The sequence below is a fragment of the Phoca vitulina genome, unplaced genomic scaffold (assembly GCF_004348235.1).
Source record: "Phoca vitulina isolate PV1807 unplaced genomic scaffold, GSC_HSeal_1.0 scaffold61, whole genome shotgun sequence".
In the NCBI taxonomy this organism is placed as follows: Eukaryota; Metazoa; Chordata; class Mammalia; order Carnivora; family Phocidae; genus Phoca; species Phoca vitulina.
In genome coordinates this window covers 6,136,423-6,155,170 of record NW_022589764.1, presented here as the reverse complement: position 1 = coordinate 6,155,170, position 18,748 = coordinate 6,136,423, and the positions used below count along the sequence as shown (strand labels likewise).

Here is an 18,748-nt window from a genome sequence, read left to right as displayed (position 1 = left end):
GACTGAACCCTGATTCAGTCATCACCTCCTGCCCCAAATCCTTGGAAATTTTATTTAAAAAAATATGACCTGGGGCACCTGGGTGGCTCAGGCGGTTGAGCATCTGCCTCTTGGTTTCAGCTCAGGTCATGATATCAGGGTCATGAGATCCAGCCCTGCGCCGGGCTCTGCGCTCAGTGGGGAGTCGGCTTGGGATTCTCTCCTTCCCTCTCCCTTTGCCCCTCCCCCCCCAACCCCTAGCTTGTGCTCTCTCTTTCTCAGATCAATAAATAAATCTTAAAAAAAAACCATATTAGCACAGGAAAACAAAAAGGAGACCTAAGAGGATAGAAAATCATGGTGCACAGGTGGAGAAGGTTTGAGGAGTGCTCCGAGGCACAGAGGAAGGGGGAGGGCCACCAAGGTCACCAGCAGGGGCACTGCAGGGAGGGGAAACCACAGTGAGCCCCAGCCTGTGCCAAGCAGTGGGGGTGGGGGGTGGGGGGCAGGGTTCTGTGCCAGATGGCAAGTATGGCACTTCAGGTGGGAGGTGGCGCCCGGAGGCACATGGAGCCCCCTCCCCCCGCAGAAGACACGCTCTAGGCACACCGCCGGGGCAGCCACTGCAGTCTCTCTGTCCTCTCTCTGTAGGCTGCAGTGACTGATGCCGCATTCCCAGACAGCTACGGGGAATCCCAGCCTCAGAGATCAGCATCCAACTCCGCACCCACAAACATTTGAGGAAGATGAACACAATAAGGAGAAGCACTCGGTTTCACCTACCGAGCCTACAGGCAGACGACAGATTAGCAGGAACAGACCTCCCTACCTCTCACTCCCACGCACAGGACGTAAAGCGAAATTAAGCTCCCTGCTTATAGCCGAGGACCCAGTACCCCTGGAAGCACACGGGCCACTGGGGCCAGAGAAGGTGGGGGCATATCTCCTCTCAGCCCTCCTTGGGCCTGAGTGTCCCCAAGGGGAAGTGAGCAATACCTGCACAGGCAGGCTCCTGCCAGGTCTGAGAGCCTGCATTGCTTCCTGTACACTTACATTACTGCCCGGGGCTGGGGGGCCAGACAGATAACCTAGTCACTGAGATAAGGGAGTGTGGGCAAACTCTGGACTCTCCCAGTCCCCGACACAACAACTGCCACCCGCCTTCAGGAGGAAAGGATGAGTCAGTGCCTGAGCTTCTCTAAGCAGCATCTTGGGCTCTGGCTTTCTCGCATCTCAGGGACCCATCTCCACCCAGAACCAGTGTTCGCAAAGCAAGAACAAGGCCTCAGACTGAATATGAATGATGTCTTGGAGAGACACAGGAGGACCTGGCATCCATAAACAAGGCTCAGCTAAAAAGCTCAGAAATGAAAACTAAAAGAGCTGCACAGCAAAGCACATTACACGGATGGCAGAGCAGAATGGACAGGACTGGAGGATGCCTCGGTCATCTGCAAGAGCAAGCAGAAGGTGCAGCATCCAGACACAAAGAGAACCAACAAAAAATTAAGAGATATGGAAGACGATGCTCAAAGCTTTCCAAAACGTGTCTAGTAAGAATTCCAGAACTATATCCTCAAATAAATAAGAAAAATTCTCGAGGTGAAAAAGGATGAGTCCCCAAAGTGAGAGGATACGACTCAAGAAATTGGAAAGGGAAAGTGAGTTTAGAAAACAAGAGAAAAGAAATAGAAAAATCAGAAATTATATAAAGAGAAAGCAGAGAAATACAAAAGAACAAGACCCAGAACTGATTCTTTCAAAAGACTCATGAAACAATCTCCCTGGAAGATTGACCAACAAAAGATAAGAGGGAGGGTGGGTCGGGAGGGAGAGAGGGAGGGAAGGAGAGAGAACAATGGTGTCTTGAACGAGAAAGGAGACAAAACTATACAGTAGAGAATCAAATCATGAGACCACCACAGGAAACGGGACCCCTTAAAGAAATGGTGGATGGCAGGAATTAGACAACAAATTCCAAGGCTGGAATATCTTGTCACATCAGAAAGCAAGGAGGGCATCAAAGACTCCTGGGGTCATGTCCAAAGACAGAGGAACCAACCCAAAGGAGCTTCTACTGGCCAAAGATGAATAATTTTAGCATCAAAAATCAAGTAAGTTAAAATCCATGAGCTAATAATGATACTAAGAAGAAAGACCCCCCTCACTGGTGACCTTTGAAAGATACTAGGGAAGCGACTCATTTTCAGAAAAAGGAATAAATAAAGGGAAAGAATCATCCATTCATTCTGACTTTCCCCCCAAAACTTTAACTCAAGTTACCACAGAGGTGATGGGAGAAAGTCCTTCAGAGATAGACTGCAGCCAATAGATGAAGAAGGAATGACAGACTCAAAAGAGCACCACTTTGCAAGCCCGAATGAAATAACTGGTCTAAGCAATGATCAATGACTAATAAAACCATTAGAACCTTTGTAGTGGATTATCAGGGTAACAATACCTGAAATCACTGAAAAATCTTACCACCAAGGAGAGACCATTAGACATCATTTAACTCCCACCACTGATGAAACAGAAAGTACAAAACACCAACTGTCTAGCCTTCTTGCCAAAACATCTTACTGAATCCCAGCAAGCCTCTGGATCTATGGAAACACAGAGAGGAATGTGTTGAGCAACACACACCAGATGCAATCACCAAAATCCAGACTGTGGGAGACGGCAAGTGTGGTTTTATCAACAACTGAATCGCAAGGAAAAGGTAAAGGAAGAAAGGAGAAAGGAAGAAATTAAGAACCGTATCACCCAACAGAATGCAGAGACCTTGATTCAAAAAACCGGATTCAGACAAAGCAGTGATAAAAACACATTATGGGCACAGGGACACCTCGGTGGCTCAATCAGTTAAGTGTGTGACTCAGCTTGGGTCATGATCTCAGGATCCTGGGATCGGGCCCTGTGTCGGACTCCTCCAGCTAGGTGGGGATTCTTCTTGTCCCTCCCCCTCTCCCTCCACCCTTCCCCACACTTGTGTTCTCGCTCTCTCTCTCAAATAAATAAATACAATAAAATAGAACACATCATGGGCACAACCAAGGGCATTTGAACACTGACTAGATATCTGACATTATTAATGAAATGTTTTTATTTTTTAAAAAATATATGTGAAATATACTGTGATTTTTTTTTTTTTTTTTTTAGTCTTTTTAACATGGAATTGGGTTCTAAAATAATCTTGCGGGGGGACAGGGATATGAACAGATCAAGATTTGGCTGTGATGGTTATGGAAGTTGGAGCAATGGACACAAAGAGATCCATGACAGCATTCTCTCTACTTTTGTAATATGTTCAAAAATTTTCAAAATAGGGTCGCCTCAGTCGGTTGGGCGTCTGCCTTTGGTTCACGTCATGATCCCAGGGTCCTGGGATCGAGCCCCACGTAGGGCTCCCTGCTCAGCGGGGAGTCTGCTTCTCCCTCTCCCTGTGTCCCTTCCCTCAGCTTGTGCTCTCTCTCAAATAAATAAAATCTTTTTTCTTTTTTTTACTTTGACAGAGACAGAGATAGCGAGAGCAGGAACACAAGCAGAGGGAGTGGGAGAGGGAGAAGCAGGCTTCCTGCCGAGCAGGGAGCCCGATGCGGGGCTCGATCCCAGGACCCTGGGATCATGACCTGAGCTGAAGGCAGATGCTTAACGACTGAGCCACCCAGGTGTTCCATAAATAAAATCTTTTAAAAAAAAGTTTTCATAATATAGAAAATAAAAAATAACTAAGATAAAAACATAACATTTCAAAATTCTGCCTAAGCTAAAGATTTGTGAAAAGAAAAACAGCTGTTTTAAATCTAGGCCAAAAAACTGTGGTTTCTGAGGAAAAAAAACCAAGAGGGGGTACTTTTTTCTCTGACTTTTTGGGAGAGGAACTGAAAGACTGGGGCCCAGGGTGGGAAGGAGTACTTTTCATTATATTCCCTTTTGTACTTCTGAATTTTATATCAAGTATATGATTTATCTGTGATAAATGAATAAAATAAAAAATATATTTTAAATCCCAAAGCCGCTATGAACTTTAAGCCAATACACTTGAAAACCTAAATTAAATGGACGCCTATCTAGAAAAATGTATTGCCAAAATTAACTCAAGATGAAATGGAACATTTAAATAAACCGACAATCTTTAAAGAGGTGGAATTGATGGTAAAACATCGACCCAGAAAAAAAGTACCAGGTCTCGATAGTTTTATGGGCAAAAGGTTTTATCCAGCTTCTTGGAAAATTCAGCCCTTATCCTGTGCAAACTTAAGGTGGGTTGAAAAAGCAAGTTACAAAAAGAGTGGCACAGTAGGAAAATACTTCTTTTAAATTTTTACATATTTAAACTGTTCGGAAAGGAGCAGGATTGCCAAAACGTGAGTCTGGTTGCTACCCCCCCCACCCCCACTCTGCACACGGGGACAGTGAGCCAGCAGAGGGATGCCCCCCTTTCTCTCAGCTGAAGGGCTGGCACCCGAGCTCAGTATCCCCTGAGTCTGGTGGCTGAGGGACTGTGGCATCCCATGGCTCCAGGATGTCCTCTTTTCACATCAGCATGCACACCACTGACAGGCTAGTCTTCTGAGGGGGGGGGGGCCCATGCTAGACCCTTCGCGGGACCGGAACCCACCTCTTTGAAGCCCTGGCATGGCTCCCTAAGAGAGGATGAGAAACTGGGGACCACACGTGATCCATCTTGCAAACCCAGGCTTTGTGACTGCCTTTTCCTCAGTGAAGCCTCTTCCTTAACTCAGGCAGGTGATGTGGAATTTATGGCAGCCCTGAGGGGACCCATCTGGCAGGACGGAAATAAGACTACATATTTATGGACTCCCATATATTTAGCAATGGTATAAATTAGGGCAAAGGGTTCCAATTATCTTCAAAATAACAGTTACCTTTGGGGGCTGATGGAGGGCAGGGGTCAGGGAGAGGTCCTCAGAGGGGGCTCTAACTACACCTGTCATGTTTTACATCTGAGTCCCCTTTCTTTTACTCCTCACCTGTAACCCATTACCAAGTTCTGTGGTATATTAAAGATGGCCACACCTTTTTGCTTTCCCTCCCTTTAGGAGGTGTAATCTCTCCCGTCCTACCGTGAATCTGGACTGGCCTTCCCCCTGTTTTGACCAACAGGGGGCAGCAGAAGTGATGAAGAGATAGTGCCCGGCCTGAGCTTCAAGAAGAGCTTCTGCTTCTGAATTCCCCACCTCCCGCCCCCGCCCCCCATCCACCTGCTCTGCTGGAAGGAAGTGGGGGCTGGTGTTTGATGACGAGAAAGCACGTCGAGAGGGAGAAGGCACGTGGAGGAGCGTGGGGGGTGAGATGTGGGAGAGATGCAAGAAGGGCCGCCCCGCGGAGCCCTGCAGCATCCTGATGCACAGAATCCTGGGGAGTCGTAAATCGTTGCTTTGAGCCAGCGGGTTATGAGCTGGTTTGCTACATAACACTAAACACCTAAACAAGTCGTGATAGCTTTTGCTTCCAAACAGATCCCAGGTCCCTCCTCTTCTTCCTGCTCCTGCCCCACCCACCTGGGCCACATCCCCATCCCCTGGGCCTCCTCTGACTGCTTTAATTACTCTCAGCATCAAGCCCGAGCCCCTGCCCTGGCCGGCCACGGAGGCCCACCTGTGCAGCCTCATCTGACTCTTCTAACACTCTGCTCCCGCCACACAGGCCATCTCGGGGACCTTGGCCAGGAGAGCCCTCCCCCAGCCCTTTATGGGACTGACTCCCTCCCTCCATTCACCTAATTCTGCTTCAATAATGCCACCTCGCCCTAGACGCCTTCCCCGACCTCCAAGCTAGAAGAGTGCCCTCTGCCCACCTGCACACTGGTTGACTTCCTTTGTGGCCCCTTTCCCACTCCTGGTGGTGGCGCACCCAGCTTATTTCTCGTGTTCGCCCCCTGGAATGTATCCTGAGGACATTTTCTTGCTTTCCCAGTGCTCGGTCTGTAGAAGGCTCGGATACAACGTGGAGTGAATGGAGGGGCACAGGAGGGAGAGCCGGGCACATCATCCTATCTTGTTTTCAGGATATTTACAAAAACTCTCTTCTTCCCAGTCTTCGCGTGGCTCCCTCCTTCTGGTCAACCAGGCAGACCTGAAATTTAAAGTCACCTCCTCAGAGAGCTCTTACCCAATAACAGTGAAAAATAGCCCCCTGGTGCCCCCTGAGCACCTCCTCTTGCTGTAATGCTCTCTTCGTCAAGCATCGCTCTCTGATTTTTCCTGTTCTTTGTTGTCTTTTTCTTCCTGCCAGAATTACAAGCCCTACAAGAGCAGAGGCCACGCTCCTGCTATGTCCTAAGTCTTTGGAACACTGTCCACCACAAAAGGATGCTTGGTAACTGTTGACAAAATCATGCTGAATTAATAAGTCAAACAGAAAGTGAGGCCTTAGAAGAAACACAGATAACAAAAAAACTCCCATAATAAGTGACAACGGAAAAATACTCTTCTAGCAGCACTTTTACTGTCTTTTCTTGGCATCATGGGAAGTTGCTTCCTGTGTCATTTAGACACATGCTCTGCCTATCAAGTCAACTGACTGCAAATTTCCTTAATAAGGCTCTGAACCGTATAATTATTGGTTTATCTGGAATTCACTGCAAAAATATTGATCTTAGGGGCGCCTGGGTGGCTCAGACGGTTAAGCGTCTGCCTTCAGCTCAGGTCATGATCTCGGGGTCCTGGGATCGAGCCCTGCATCGGGCTCCCTGCTTAGCTGGAAGCCTGCTTCTCCCTCTCCTACTCCCCCTGCTTGTGTTCCCTCTCTCTCTGTCTCTATGTCAAATAAATAAAATTTAAAAAAAAATCTTTAAAAAAAATATTGATCTTAATAAATCCGATATAAGAAATCAATTTTAAAAATTACCTGAGAAGGTAATAAGACTGGCATTAAAATAAAATAAGATAAATGCCCACTGGGATCCTCAGGAGAATTCAAGAAAACACCTCAGACATAACCCAGGCACAGAATGCTCTGAAAGAAACGACCAAGAAAAGGAAAGAGCTTTCTGGAAATCACAGATGAATGCCGAAATGAAACAGTCAGTAGAGGGGACGGAAGATGAGTCAAGAACATCTCTCAAATTTTCAGAAGAAGAAGAAGAATCGGAAAATGTGGGAGAAAAGATGGGCAACATGTATCATGACTACAAGGAGTTCCAGAAAAACAAACAAAATCAAACCCAAAGGAGAAAAAGCAGAGGAGGAAGATATTATCAAAGGGAATACAAGGAATTTTCTGGGCCTAAACAGTTGGCCTACCTAGTGCCAAGCAGCAGGAATGAAAAAGGACCCTCACCCAGGTCTTGTGTTATGAAGACCAAGATTTCAGAAGACCGAGCATACAGGGAAGATTCTAGAAGCTTCCAGAGAGGAGGAAAAAACCCAAACAAACCCAAAGGTCACCCACAAAGCAGAGGAATCAAACCACATTAGAGGACAACAGAGTGGACTCTTCCACATTCTGAAGGCAGACGATTTCCAAGCGGGACCCCGGGGAGGGCAAAATGAACATGCTTCCAGGAATGTCCAGTCTCTTCCGTGTGCCTGCATAAGCCCTGGGCTAGGAGTTTTCTTGATGATGTGCTTCAAATAAATAAGGGCCCAAGACTTCTGAGTATGAGCCAGAAACGGGGGATGGAGGTAAAAAGAAGGGAAGGGGTGCTCACCCCTTGACCCCCACAGGGCAAGGATGACACTGAGTCCCCAGGCCAAATCACCGTGATGGGAACATATCACTGAAGACCACGAATGCGACCCAAAGATGAGTCTACACTGATAGAATTCAGCATGGATGGAGCAGCCGGGAGACACGGCACAGAAGTGAAGGAAATCATTTATTACGGCAGGCAGGCCATGGACATTGGCTCAGCTGACGGAGCAGATGTGCAGGCATATATTCTCCACGTAGAGAAATGGTAATGACGGGAAGAACTAGAATCAGACACAGGAAATAGAGACCCTTTTGGGAGCTGACCCTGGTGCTTTGCCTTAGAGTCTGTTCTGCATCACTTGCTTCTTTAACCAGGGGTGTGTATTACTTGGGTAACGTTTCATATGCTTATTCTTGGGTCCTGCAATTGTGCTGGGTCATAGGCAGTGCTAATCAACTCTTACGATAATAAGCAAAATGTAGAAATCATCTAGAGGCACATTAATGGAAGGCTGATTGGATAAACATTATTCTATTCACACTATCGAATTTGGTGCACGTGAAAAAGCCCACAAGCCAACTCAAGGGAAAAAAGTTGCACAACATATGTACAATTGACTATCATGCACGTAAAACCAGAAACACGACAAAAGGACTGTGTGTGTGTGCACGTGCATGGGCACAAGTACAGGGAGAGGATGGGAAGGAAACACTCAGCTACCAGTGAGCACTTGGAAAGGATAGGAAGGAGCCAAAGATCACAGTGGCTTTATCTATATCATGTGACAGTTCTATGAGAATGTGTGTAATTCTCTCTAAGTCTCTGATAAATTCAAGATGCCAAAAATAAGTTATTTTGGGTCTTGGTTCTCTTGAAATGACCAGGTAGGCAATTTTATTTTTATTTTTATTTTTTTTAAGATTTTATTTATTTATTTATTTATTTATTTATTTTTTTTTTTAAAGATTTTATTTATTTATTTGAGAGAGAGAGAATGAGAGGGAGGAGGGTCAGAGGGAGAAGCAGACTCCCTGCCGAGCAGGGAGCCCGATGCGGGACTCGATCCAGGGACTCCAGGATCATGACCTGAGCCGAAGGCAGTTGCTTAACCAACTGAGCCACCCAGGCGCCCTAAGATTTTATTTATTTATTTGACAGAGAGAGACACAGCGAGAGAGGGAACCCAAGCAGGGGAAGTGGGAGAGGGAGAAGCAGGCTCCCTGCTTAGCAGAGAGCCTGATGTGGGGCTCGATCCCAGGACCCTGGGATCATGATCTGAGCCGAAGGCAGACGTTTAACGACTGAGCCACCCAGGCGCCCCAGGTAGGCAATTTTAAACCAACACCTGGAGACATGCCCAGCCATTGGATGCTGGGTGGGGGGAGGGAGGGTAGATGGGATCAAAGCTGCTAAGGACGACCCTAAAAGAATGAGCAAAATGAAGTATAATCCAAAAAAGTTGTTTACAGTTGAAAATATCATTTCTAACTAATGTGTGATTTCTTCTCTAACATCAGGGTTATGGGCTCAGGATGCTTGAGATACATGTTTCTGGGTTTTTTTCGGTCTTTTTCTCTTTTCTTCTTTAAGACAAATGTCAATAAATAACAAGATGTCTAAGTGGAACCTGGACAAACTGAACCCTGGGGAGGCCAGGCTGGTGAAGGACTTCGAAGGAATATTGGAAGCCCCCTATTTTCATTCATCAGGGTTCCTGAAAATGCGCGTGAAATTCATTTACTAAAGTTTGGATTTATAGATTATGCCTGAGGAGGGGTCCATACCCAGAGAACTAAAGAATTTCATAAAAATCCCTAAATACAGCTGCTTCGAGGTCTAACTCATGTGGACCAGGAAATCAGACAGGTGGAAGAAAATCCTCGTCCTTCTGCCCCGGGACCTGGGGATGTCTACACAGACACCTTCCTGCTCACAGGGGTCTCCGTGGGGGTCCGGGTGCAGGGCTGGAAAGAAAAGCCCCTCTCTTGGCCACTGCATGCATGCCAGGTAGACACAGAGGCTACCAGGTGGGACTGTCCTGCCCGCCCCTCAGAAGGGGAGACAAGTAAGGGCCAATGTTGGGTAAGGGGAGGCGGGCCGTGGGTCAGGGCTGAGGGCTTGGGTGAGCTTCAGGCTCTTGCCCCCTAGAATGGAAGCTCCCAAGAGCCCGCATGTGGCAAGGTGGAGGGAGCGGGGTGGGGGGAGGGGAGAGGCAGGAAGTCAGCTCCTTCCCTGAGCCCAGCTGGCCGGCCTAATGGCTCCACAGACCAAGGAGTAAAAAAAAGCTCAGTGATAACCAAGGAGAAGGCTGCTTGCTCTTGAAGGCAGTGGGTGGTTTACTCAGCCTGAGAAGGAATCCACAGGGAGGGAGGGCAAGGTATCTGCTTCTAGTTATTTCAAGAAAGGCGGAGGGGGGGTAAGGGATTCTTATCAGCCCAGGTGGGCGGAGCTAGATGCCACAAAGGCAGGACTGGTCTTGCAGCATAAACTTCCTAACAGTGTCGCCCATCCACAGGCTGGCTTTATTCGAGAGGGAGTCAGTTCCCCATTGCTAGAAGTAAGCAAGTACATTCTGGAGAAATAATCAGAAGGTCTGAGCCTCCGATTAAGGGTGACATTAAAAGCCCCATCGAAGCCAGAGCTTCTGCAGTTGGGCAGAGCTCTGTGGGCATGAAGCGCAGCTGAGCTAACTGCTCCCCTCATGGATGGATGCCCGCAGCCGTTTCCCCACCCCCGAGGCCACCGCTTGGCCTCTCTTTGCTTCACCTCCCTCAGTAAGGGATTCCTCATTGGATACTGGATACGGTCCCTGGAAGGTCCAGGGCTGCTTCTGAGGCCAGGCTGGGAGGTGGGGGGGGGGAGGGGCGCCCTATGGACCACAGTCTCCTTCTAAGCAAAGCCCTGTCCACCCTCCTCGCTCCCATGGTGTGAACCTGGCCCAGCAGGCTCGAGCAGGACATGGGCTCCAGGAACAGGTTAGAAACATGGGCTGGCAGTTCCGCTCGGAGAGGCCCACATCCACGCGGCCCTGCCCCCTGTAGGATTTCCTACAGCGGTCCTCCAAGAAAGCACACTCCCACCAGAGGGGCACTTCCTATTTCAGCCTATTTCCTAGTTCTATTTCCAGAAGGCAAGAAGAGCCCCTACTTGAGCAAAGCACGTGGCTCTTGGGAAGTTATTTTTAATACAGATTTGAGAAAGCCAAGAGAAAAAGAGAAGGACACTGAAAGTAGCTGTGTAAAAACCTGGGATTTGAAGACCTTCTGGAATGTTCCTTGTCCTCCTTTGGTCCATGCTGGTTCAGGGGAGGATAGTGCTCTGAGAGGCAGGCAGCTGAAGTCAGAGCTGCTCACAGAGCAGTGGGGGACCTGAGCCACCCCCCGGTGACCCACGTCTCCCTAAGCACCCCTCATCCTCCAGAGAGTCTCGCCAAGAGTTCTCGGCCTGAGTTATTTAGACGTTTGTTCACCTTTCCATTTTCCAGGGAGCCTCACCTCAGCTGGTAGGACAGGTTTTTCCACTCTGAGGAGTGTCAGACGCCAAAGAATGTGTCTCATGGTGTGTTTGTTCACACAGATTGCCCGGCAGCCCCAGCCCACTATCTCACTGACCCTCGTTCTATCAGCCCATGCTCTCCGCTCACCCAAGCTTCCTAAATGTCCCTCATGCACCCCAGGCCAGCTGACTGCTGACGGTGCCAATAAGGTTGCACGGTGCCTTCCTGGGACACAACTGTGCCACACACACACAGGACAGGCCCACCCAGACCCCCTGGCCCCACCGGCAACTGGTGAAGTGCTTGCACCTTCGTGGGCTTTGGAAGGGCTAGCCATTCTAAGCACGCACAAGGTCAGTTACTCGAGCAAAACAGGTATGGGCGCGAGAAACACCCCTAGGACGCATCGGTACGCAAACAAAATGCCATCACCCCAAAACCCCAAAGTCAAACATGAGTTCTTCCCTGATTTTCATTAACGTTTGGATCTTTTTCTAAATATGTTCGGAAGCCCAATAATAACTTCATCGTTTCCAAAGCATGCTGTCTTCCAAGCATTGTTAAAAAGAGAGAGCTTCTAAAAGTGAGAGAGAGCTGTTCCTACATTGACTATAATTTGAGTCTTATCGGTTTGCTTCCTGGCAGTCAATTTTCCTTTGGTGATGCTGGGCATTGGGTGTGTGCTAAGCTTCCCGGGGGTGAGGTGGGTGGACGGGGGTGGCGGGAGGGGAAGCAGGGCTCCCTGGGATCCCAGGAGGTCTGGGGAGAAGGTGAGCAGAACAAATCTGGCTCATCTGCTGGGGTCACAGCCCGGATGGTGGGTGCAAATATACCTCCATTGGTTCCAGAAAGAAATGAGGAGATAAGAGGCCAGTCGGAGCAACGCTGGCCTTAGAAGTGAGCACTGAGATGTGCCAGTTAGATCGTAATCACCAAACATCGGTATTTAAAGAGGCAACACTTTTAAAAATAAATGGCAGTGTTATTCTTCCGGTTGCAAATGTAATGCAAAACAAAACAAAACAAAAAAGGAACACATGCTCAGTGTAGAAAACATAAAGCCTACGCATGAGCAAAGAGCAGTGGTTGTAATCTCCATGTGACTGTGTTACCCTCTGACTGTGCCCTGCCCCCAGGCTGTGGTCTTGGTGTGCAGATTTGTATTTTATGAAAATAAAATCCAAACATGCGATGTTTCTAAAATTGGGCCTGCAGAGCTTTGGGGTCAAGGTGAAGGCCAGCGGGTGGGACTCACCAACCCTACCTCTCACGACTGCCCATCAAAGCAACTCCACTGTTAACTGCTATATATGCTCCAGGAAGGAATTCATGCAGGCCGCTTAAACAAATAAATAACAATATACAAATATGACACATTATGTTGTTCAAAGGGTTGAAGCCCACTAACTCCCATCATGGCAGATGGAAGGACAGGCACCAGTCCTTCACCTCTGTCTGCATCCACAGCCTGGGCATGGCCTCCTCGTGGATGGAGCTCTTCATCTGGGGGGCCCCCATGGGACTTGCTTTGGCCAAGGGCAACAGCACGCCATTCTGCGCCTCGACCTTAAGAGACCTGGTGTGTTTCTGCTTTCTCCACTTGCATCTCTGCCGCCGGCGCGGGGGGAGAATGTCATTGACATTCACGTTCATCACTCTAGCTAACACGCAGTCAGCAGTGACTCCTTAACCTGGAGCCAGAGGTAACAGGTCTGTTCATTGTCCATTGGCCCAGCTCCCAAGGATCTGTAAGACTCGGTGGGGATCCCCGGGCCCCTCAGAAAGCCATCATCTCAGCCTTGCAACTCTGTGGGTAGACCAGAACATCAGCATGACCTGGGAGCCTATTAACAACACAGAATCTCGGTGTCCCCGGACCTACACAGTGAGAATCTGCATTTCACCAAGATCCCCAGGGGACTTGAGTATATATTGCAATTTAAGACGTTCTGTTCTAGGGGACCCAAACATTTTAGACCAGTTGATTCTCAGCCCCAGCTGCACATTGGAATCATGGGAAGGGGGTGGAAAAGTTTTTAAAAATGCCCATGCCTGCCATTCCCCCAAAATGCTGTTCCAATGAGCCTAGGGGGTGCCTGGCATTGGTAGTATAGACACCCCAGTGTTTCTGGGGGCCAGGGTAGAGACCTACTCATTTAGATCACCAACTCTTGACCAGGAAGGGGACAGGGCAGATCCCCTCTGGGGCCTTTTCAGCTGACACAGGCACCCACCCAGTAAGCCCCAACATCGCCATTCTACCCTCATTCCTCAGGATTGCTAAGAGGAGAGACAGGGGAATAATGGAGCTGGAGAGGACTGGAAAGTAGATGTACTACTCAAAAACTGGATAACACGTTCTACCGCAGGTCACCTTGATCTCAGGCTAATAAGGCAAGGCCTTTCTTAACCAACTGAGCCACCCAGGCGCCCTTAGGCAAGGCCTTTCTAATGAGTAATAGAAAACAGACATATGTCTGTTAAGAGAGAAATAACTTTTCAAAAGATGCAAGTCGAACGTTCTGAGAACCTTTAGTGCTGGGCAATGTCGAGAAACAAATTCTTTTCCCATTTCATAATTTGATTTATGTGCAAAGCAATCTTCCAGAAACATCACCGTAATTAGCTTTGGGGCATCTTCAACGGAGAGAGACACACAAGTTACTGAACAAAGTGTCTGCTGAGCCAGGTACAACGCTGCGTCGCTAACTTCATGGAGGGTACAAACACCCTGGCCCTCTCAAACACAACATACGGGCCCTCTCAAACCCCACACGATGGCCTAGACTCTATGGGCGAGAATTCCAGAGTGAAGACAGGGTTCAAATAGCAGTTCTGCCATTTACAAATTGTTGACCTTCACCGAGTTTCTACGTATCTTTTACTCTCAAATTCCTCAGCTATAAAGTGGGGATAAATGACCATTTTCCAGGTCGTTGTGAGGATTAAATGAGATGATTTCCTAAAGCACTGAATCCAGGGCCTGGTATGCACTCAGGGCTTAACAAATATTTATCGTTAACAACAGTGTCAATGCCAACCTCTTAACTTGTGTTAAAAGTGGTACAACTCTAGCGGAAACCTGGCAATACACAGAAAGAGGCTTAAAAGTGTTCAAACCTAATAATCACACTTCTATAAATATATTTTATGGAAACAGTCTCAAAACCATGTATAAAAAGATGGGAATGGGATGTTTTCGGTAAGAGTCAGCAACTAGAAGCAACCCGAACATTCCTGCACATCCAACAGGGGAGCGAGGACTAGGTCGATCACTTTATGCAGTGTTCCCACATAAGATGATCATACAAGTTAGGTGACTGGCAAAGTTAGGAGAAAACAGGAGGATACTAAACTGTATACACACTATAAAATTAAAACAAAATCCCTAAAGCCTAGAGAAGCAGACTGGATGAGAACAGACCAAGCTATTAGCAGTGCCTGTGTTTAGGCCAGGGGGACTCCTGGCGATTTCTTTTCCCCTACTTCTCTCTCTTTTTCTTTTTCCTTTTTTCAATTTTTCTTTAACAAACATGTATTATTTTTATCATGAGAAAACAAAACCAAATCCCCATTAAAAAACCTTTTTAACCAACATGAAGTAATGCCCTGATTCTTAAGATCTTTGCGTCCATAATAAATTTTGTCCCCCAGCCCCTTGATGTTTAGAATTTAAGTGAGAATCCCAAGATATACTTTATAGTGAGACTTTCACCAAGTAATTGGCATTTTTAACCTTCCGTCAAAAACCCTTTGTTCTGGACTCCCCACAGGACGGCAGGTGATGCCCAGCGTGCCAGGCTGGCCCTGCTCTTACCATTACGGGTCTCCATGGCACGTTCCGGACACACAGCTGAGCCCTCTGGCCCCACACACCAGTACATGCTGGGCGGTCGCCGAGACATGCCAGCCATCGACTCTTGGGTGGCTGTTCTCCAAGTCAGTCCTGGCCGGGGTCACCACTGCCACCGCTCCCCGGAGGATGGACGAAGGCACAGACACACAGTCATGGCTGAGCGGAAAGCTGTCTCGTTCTGGTGCTGAAAAACATCATAAAATCAGAAAGTGTGTTCTTAATTGTCAAGTCCCTTCCTGTACCCTTGCATACATTTACTATTTATATATTGCACCTCGGTATTCTTCTCCTGGGCAACATTCCTCCTCACATTCCATCTGTCTAGCCACGTCCAGTCTGGTGGGGGCAGTGAAAGGACAGAGCTCCCCCCACCTCACCTTGCACCCCATGGGTCATGTCTACTTAAAAAACAGTCTCGAGGGGCGCCTGGGTAGCTCAGTCAGTTAAGCGTCCGACTCTTAACTCTGGCTCAGGTCATGATCTCAGGGTTGTGAGATCGAGCCCCACACTGGCCTCCGCAGTGGGTATGGAGCCTGCTTAAAATTCTCTTTTCCTCTCCCTCCACCCCTCGTCCCTGTGCATGCTCCCCTTCTCTCGCTCTCTCTCTCTCGCTCTCTCTAAAACAAAAACAAAAAACCAGTCTCGAAGCAACCCCAACAATTGCAGACACCCACTGGTAAAGGGTTCATTGTTCAATCCACACATAAACGTTGTCAGTTGCCCAGCGACACCAATACAACTAAATGAGGTTTCTGCTTTCAGAGGCTCACACTCAAGGATGGGGCAGACACACCTAATAACTGATCATGATATAAGGCCTTCCCTTTGTCCAGGACAAAGTCTTCTGGAAGCCCAGAGGCAAGATTATAATCGCAAAGAAGCAAGCAGGCAACCATCCCAAAGAGAAGGGGTCTGGAAGGCGTTGGTACTGGTTATGAAGACAAGTCCGTCTGAGCCCTGGGGGATGACAGGAAGGAGCCCCACACATTCTGCCTGCCTGGGTACATCTGGCCATGGCTGAAGGCATTTCTGGTTGTCACAGTTTGGGGTCTGGTGTGCTATAGGTATCCAGCGGGTAGAGGTCAGGTTCATTACTGAACATCCTACAATACACAGAGCAGCCACCCACAACAGAGAATTATCTGGCCCGAACAGTTCCAATCATCTGGAGAAACTCTGAGTTAGATTAAGATTTATCTCCCCAAACAAACAAGGCTGTGATAACTGCTGAACCAGGGTGTTGCTCTCTTATGCCGGGCTCCCACTGAGCCTGGGGCAGGGGGTCCCCAACGCTGGTGCCCCCCAACACAGGTGCCCATCCTGCTATGATGATTAAATTTCCAGAATTGCCTTGAGGGCAAGACCCAGGTCCAGCTCAGGCCTGGCACGGGATAAATCGCACAATGGGAGGGGATTACTATGTGAAATGCGTGTGTTTCTACTAGTGTTTGCAGAGAGTCTATACTATAACTAAGTACAGGGTCATTAGCAACTATCCTCTGAAACAGATAACTGAAATGGAGAATGATACAAAAAAAAATCAAGGTCATGTAAATCATGCCCAAGACAATATGGAAAGGAAAAAAGCACAATCTGGACATCAAAGGCTTGGCCTGTCTCTATCACATGTCAGCAGTGTGACCTCAAGCCGAAACTTACGTGTGTCTCAGTTTTCCCATCTGTTAAAAATAGACATGCACCCTCTCACCCAGGCGACCTCGCAGGGTTGCTGTGTGATTTGAAATAAGGTAAATTTTCCGCAATCACTTTCTATAATAGGGCCAGAGGTGGTTCTCACCTACAGTACCAGTGGGAGGCCTGGCAGACTGATTAACAAGCTCAGAGTATCAATGCTGGAGGGCAGACATACTGTCTCCCCACCGAGCAGGTTTTAGAAGGTGCCCTGAACAGTGTGGGCACTGAGCAAGCTACAGAATAAGGCTGGGAGAGCACTGGAACTTTCTCATCTTAGATCCTGGAAATCAGGCCCAGGTAGGCTGTACTCCTATAGGCAGGGGAAGGTCAAGGAGTTAGGAAACCCCTCCCCCAGAGGCCATGTCCATTACGACCCCCCCACCTTTCTGAACTAAAGAGTGAGAGGTTTCAGCAAACCATACATAGGAAAACCTGTGTTTGGAGTATGGGAGTCTGAACAATCCGAGGAGGAATGATCAATCTGGACAAAATTTAGGAGACCATCAAAGCTCTCTAAATTGTAAAAATCTGATTAGGAAAACCAGCTTGAAACAAGAACACGGAAAAGCAGCAAAACCATCTCTGTTTTAAACTAAAGGCTCCAAATCCTACAGTAACATTCAGAAACCAAGGAGCACGGTGGCCATCTGCTTTCAAACACCTCCTAAAATCAGCTACCACATCTACCTAACAACACCTTAAAAAAATCCAAATGCTAGTAGACGTTCCTTCTGAAAACAGAAGTGTCTTACCATAGAATGCTTTTAAGTTAAAAAAAAAAATCTTTAAAATATTTTAGGCCAACCCTTGCCCAGCACTTTTGTTCCTCTTTTCATTTTCAGTTTCCTTTTGAAAATCTCTTTACCAATGGAGGATTTTACGACTGGCGCAGTTTTTCAATTGTAATTTGTATGTTGGCTGAGACTCTAAGGTAGAAGTTTTAAAATGAGGTGACTCAACTTTTGCTTAATCTTTGCCCTCCAACAGATCTTTGCTTCCTCAGGCTTCTTTTGGGTTCAGACCAATGCAACAAATCCTGGTTGCAAGTTACATGTCTTGTTTTCATTACGGTGGATACATCCTTAAGAGGGCTTCAAGAAGTTTTCTGTCATGATTATTTTAATACCTTTTAAAACCTCATCCATTTTTCGTTTGCCAACTCTGTACACTTGCATTAATGAATAAACCTGAATACTTAATGAAAAATAAAAAAAAGGGGAACCTGACATTCACTCGCAAATGTTTCTATTGGGCCCCTTCTATGAGGACTGAACTCCACAAGTTCGTGAAACTTACAGCTGGTGGGGAAGGCACAGTTAAGTAAGTGCTTGCTACAAAGTTTCTGACAGAGGAGAAATCTAGGAGACCCAGGATCTGCTTACCTCTCTTTTCAAGAGGCTTGGAAAGGATTGCCAGTACCAAAGGGCTGGAAGACGCTTGCAAATGAAGCATGTTAGCAACGCTCATCTTATCCAGTAATTTTTTGAATGAAAAGCATGGTAGAGATGGTTGATCCACAGTCCTCGATATCCCTTTGGCACTACTAGCCTCCCCGATCAGTTACTGGCTTGTCTACAAAATGTGTTTAATGGATTCATGGACATCAAAATATCGAGGAGCTGCAGACAAGAGAAACGTGTAGGTCTCAGTCCCAGATGAACACCCAAGGGTTTGGGAACAGAAGCCCTTCACGAGTCTGAAACCAGAAACAAGTTACAACTGTCCATTAGCCATTCTATCCCTGTGCCAGTGTGTACTAGGCACCTCTTAGTTCCGGGAGTGAAGATGTAGCAGTGAGCAATGCTGGTGCCTAGGAATGGTCTCTGGACCCTGGAGCTCCAGTCGAGACTGCCAGGCAATTAAAGGAGAGAGCAAATCAATGAAGAGCGACCATAATACCATTGGAGACTCCAGAAGGACAGTGAGCGAGGGATGTGAGAAAGAGGCTGGGCTTGGGGGGGGGGGTGGCTGGCCATGTGAAGAATCAGGGGTCAACACTGCAGAGACCACATGCTGGAGAGCAAGATGGGCCAGGGTGGCCGGTGGGGGGGGGGGCGGG

At 47.7% G+C, this 18,748-nt stretch overlaps 1 protein-coding gene across 2 annotated transcripts in view; it reads right to left on the bottom strand.

Annotated features, from left to right (window-relative positions):
• LRRK1 (leucine rich repeat kinase 1) overlaps positions 1-18,748 on the bottom strand; it is a 126,051-nt gene that overhangs the window by 106,057 nt on the left and 1,246 nt on the right. The window contains exon 2 of one of the 2 annotated variants that reach the window (XM_032391250.1): positions 14,956-15,178. In XM_032391250.1, the coding sequence (XP_032247141.1) occupies positions 14,956-15,052 (97 nt within the window). In that variant the 5' untranslated portion in view covers positions 15,053-15,178. Of the gene's footprint in view, positions 1-14,955; positions 15,224-18,748 lie in introns of those variants that run through there. The other variant, XM_032391249.1, reaches the window with a different exon arrangement.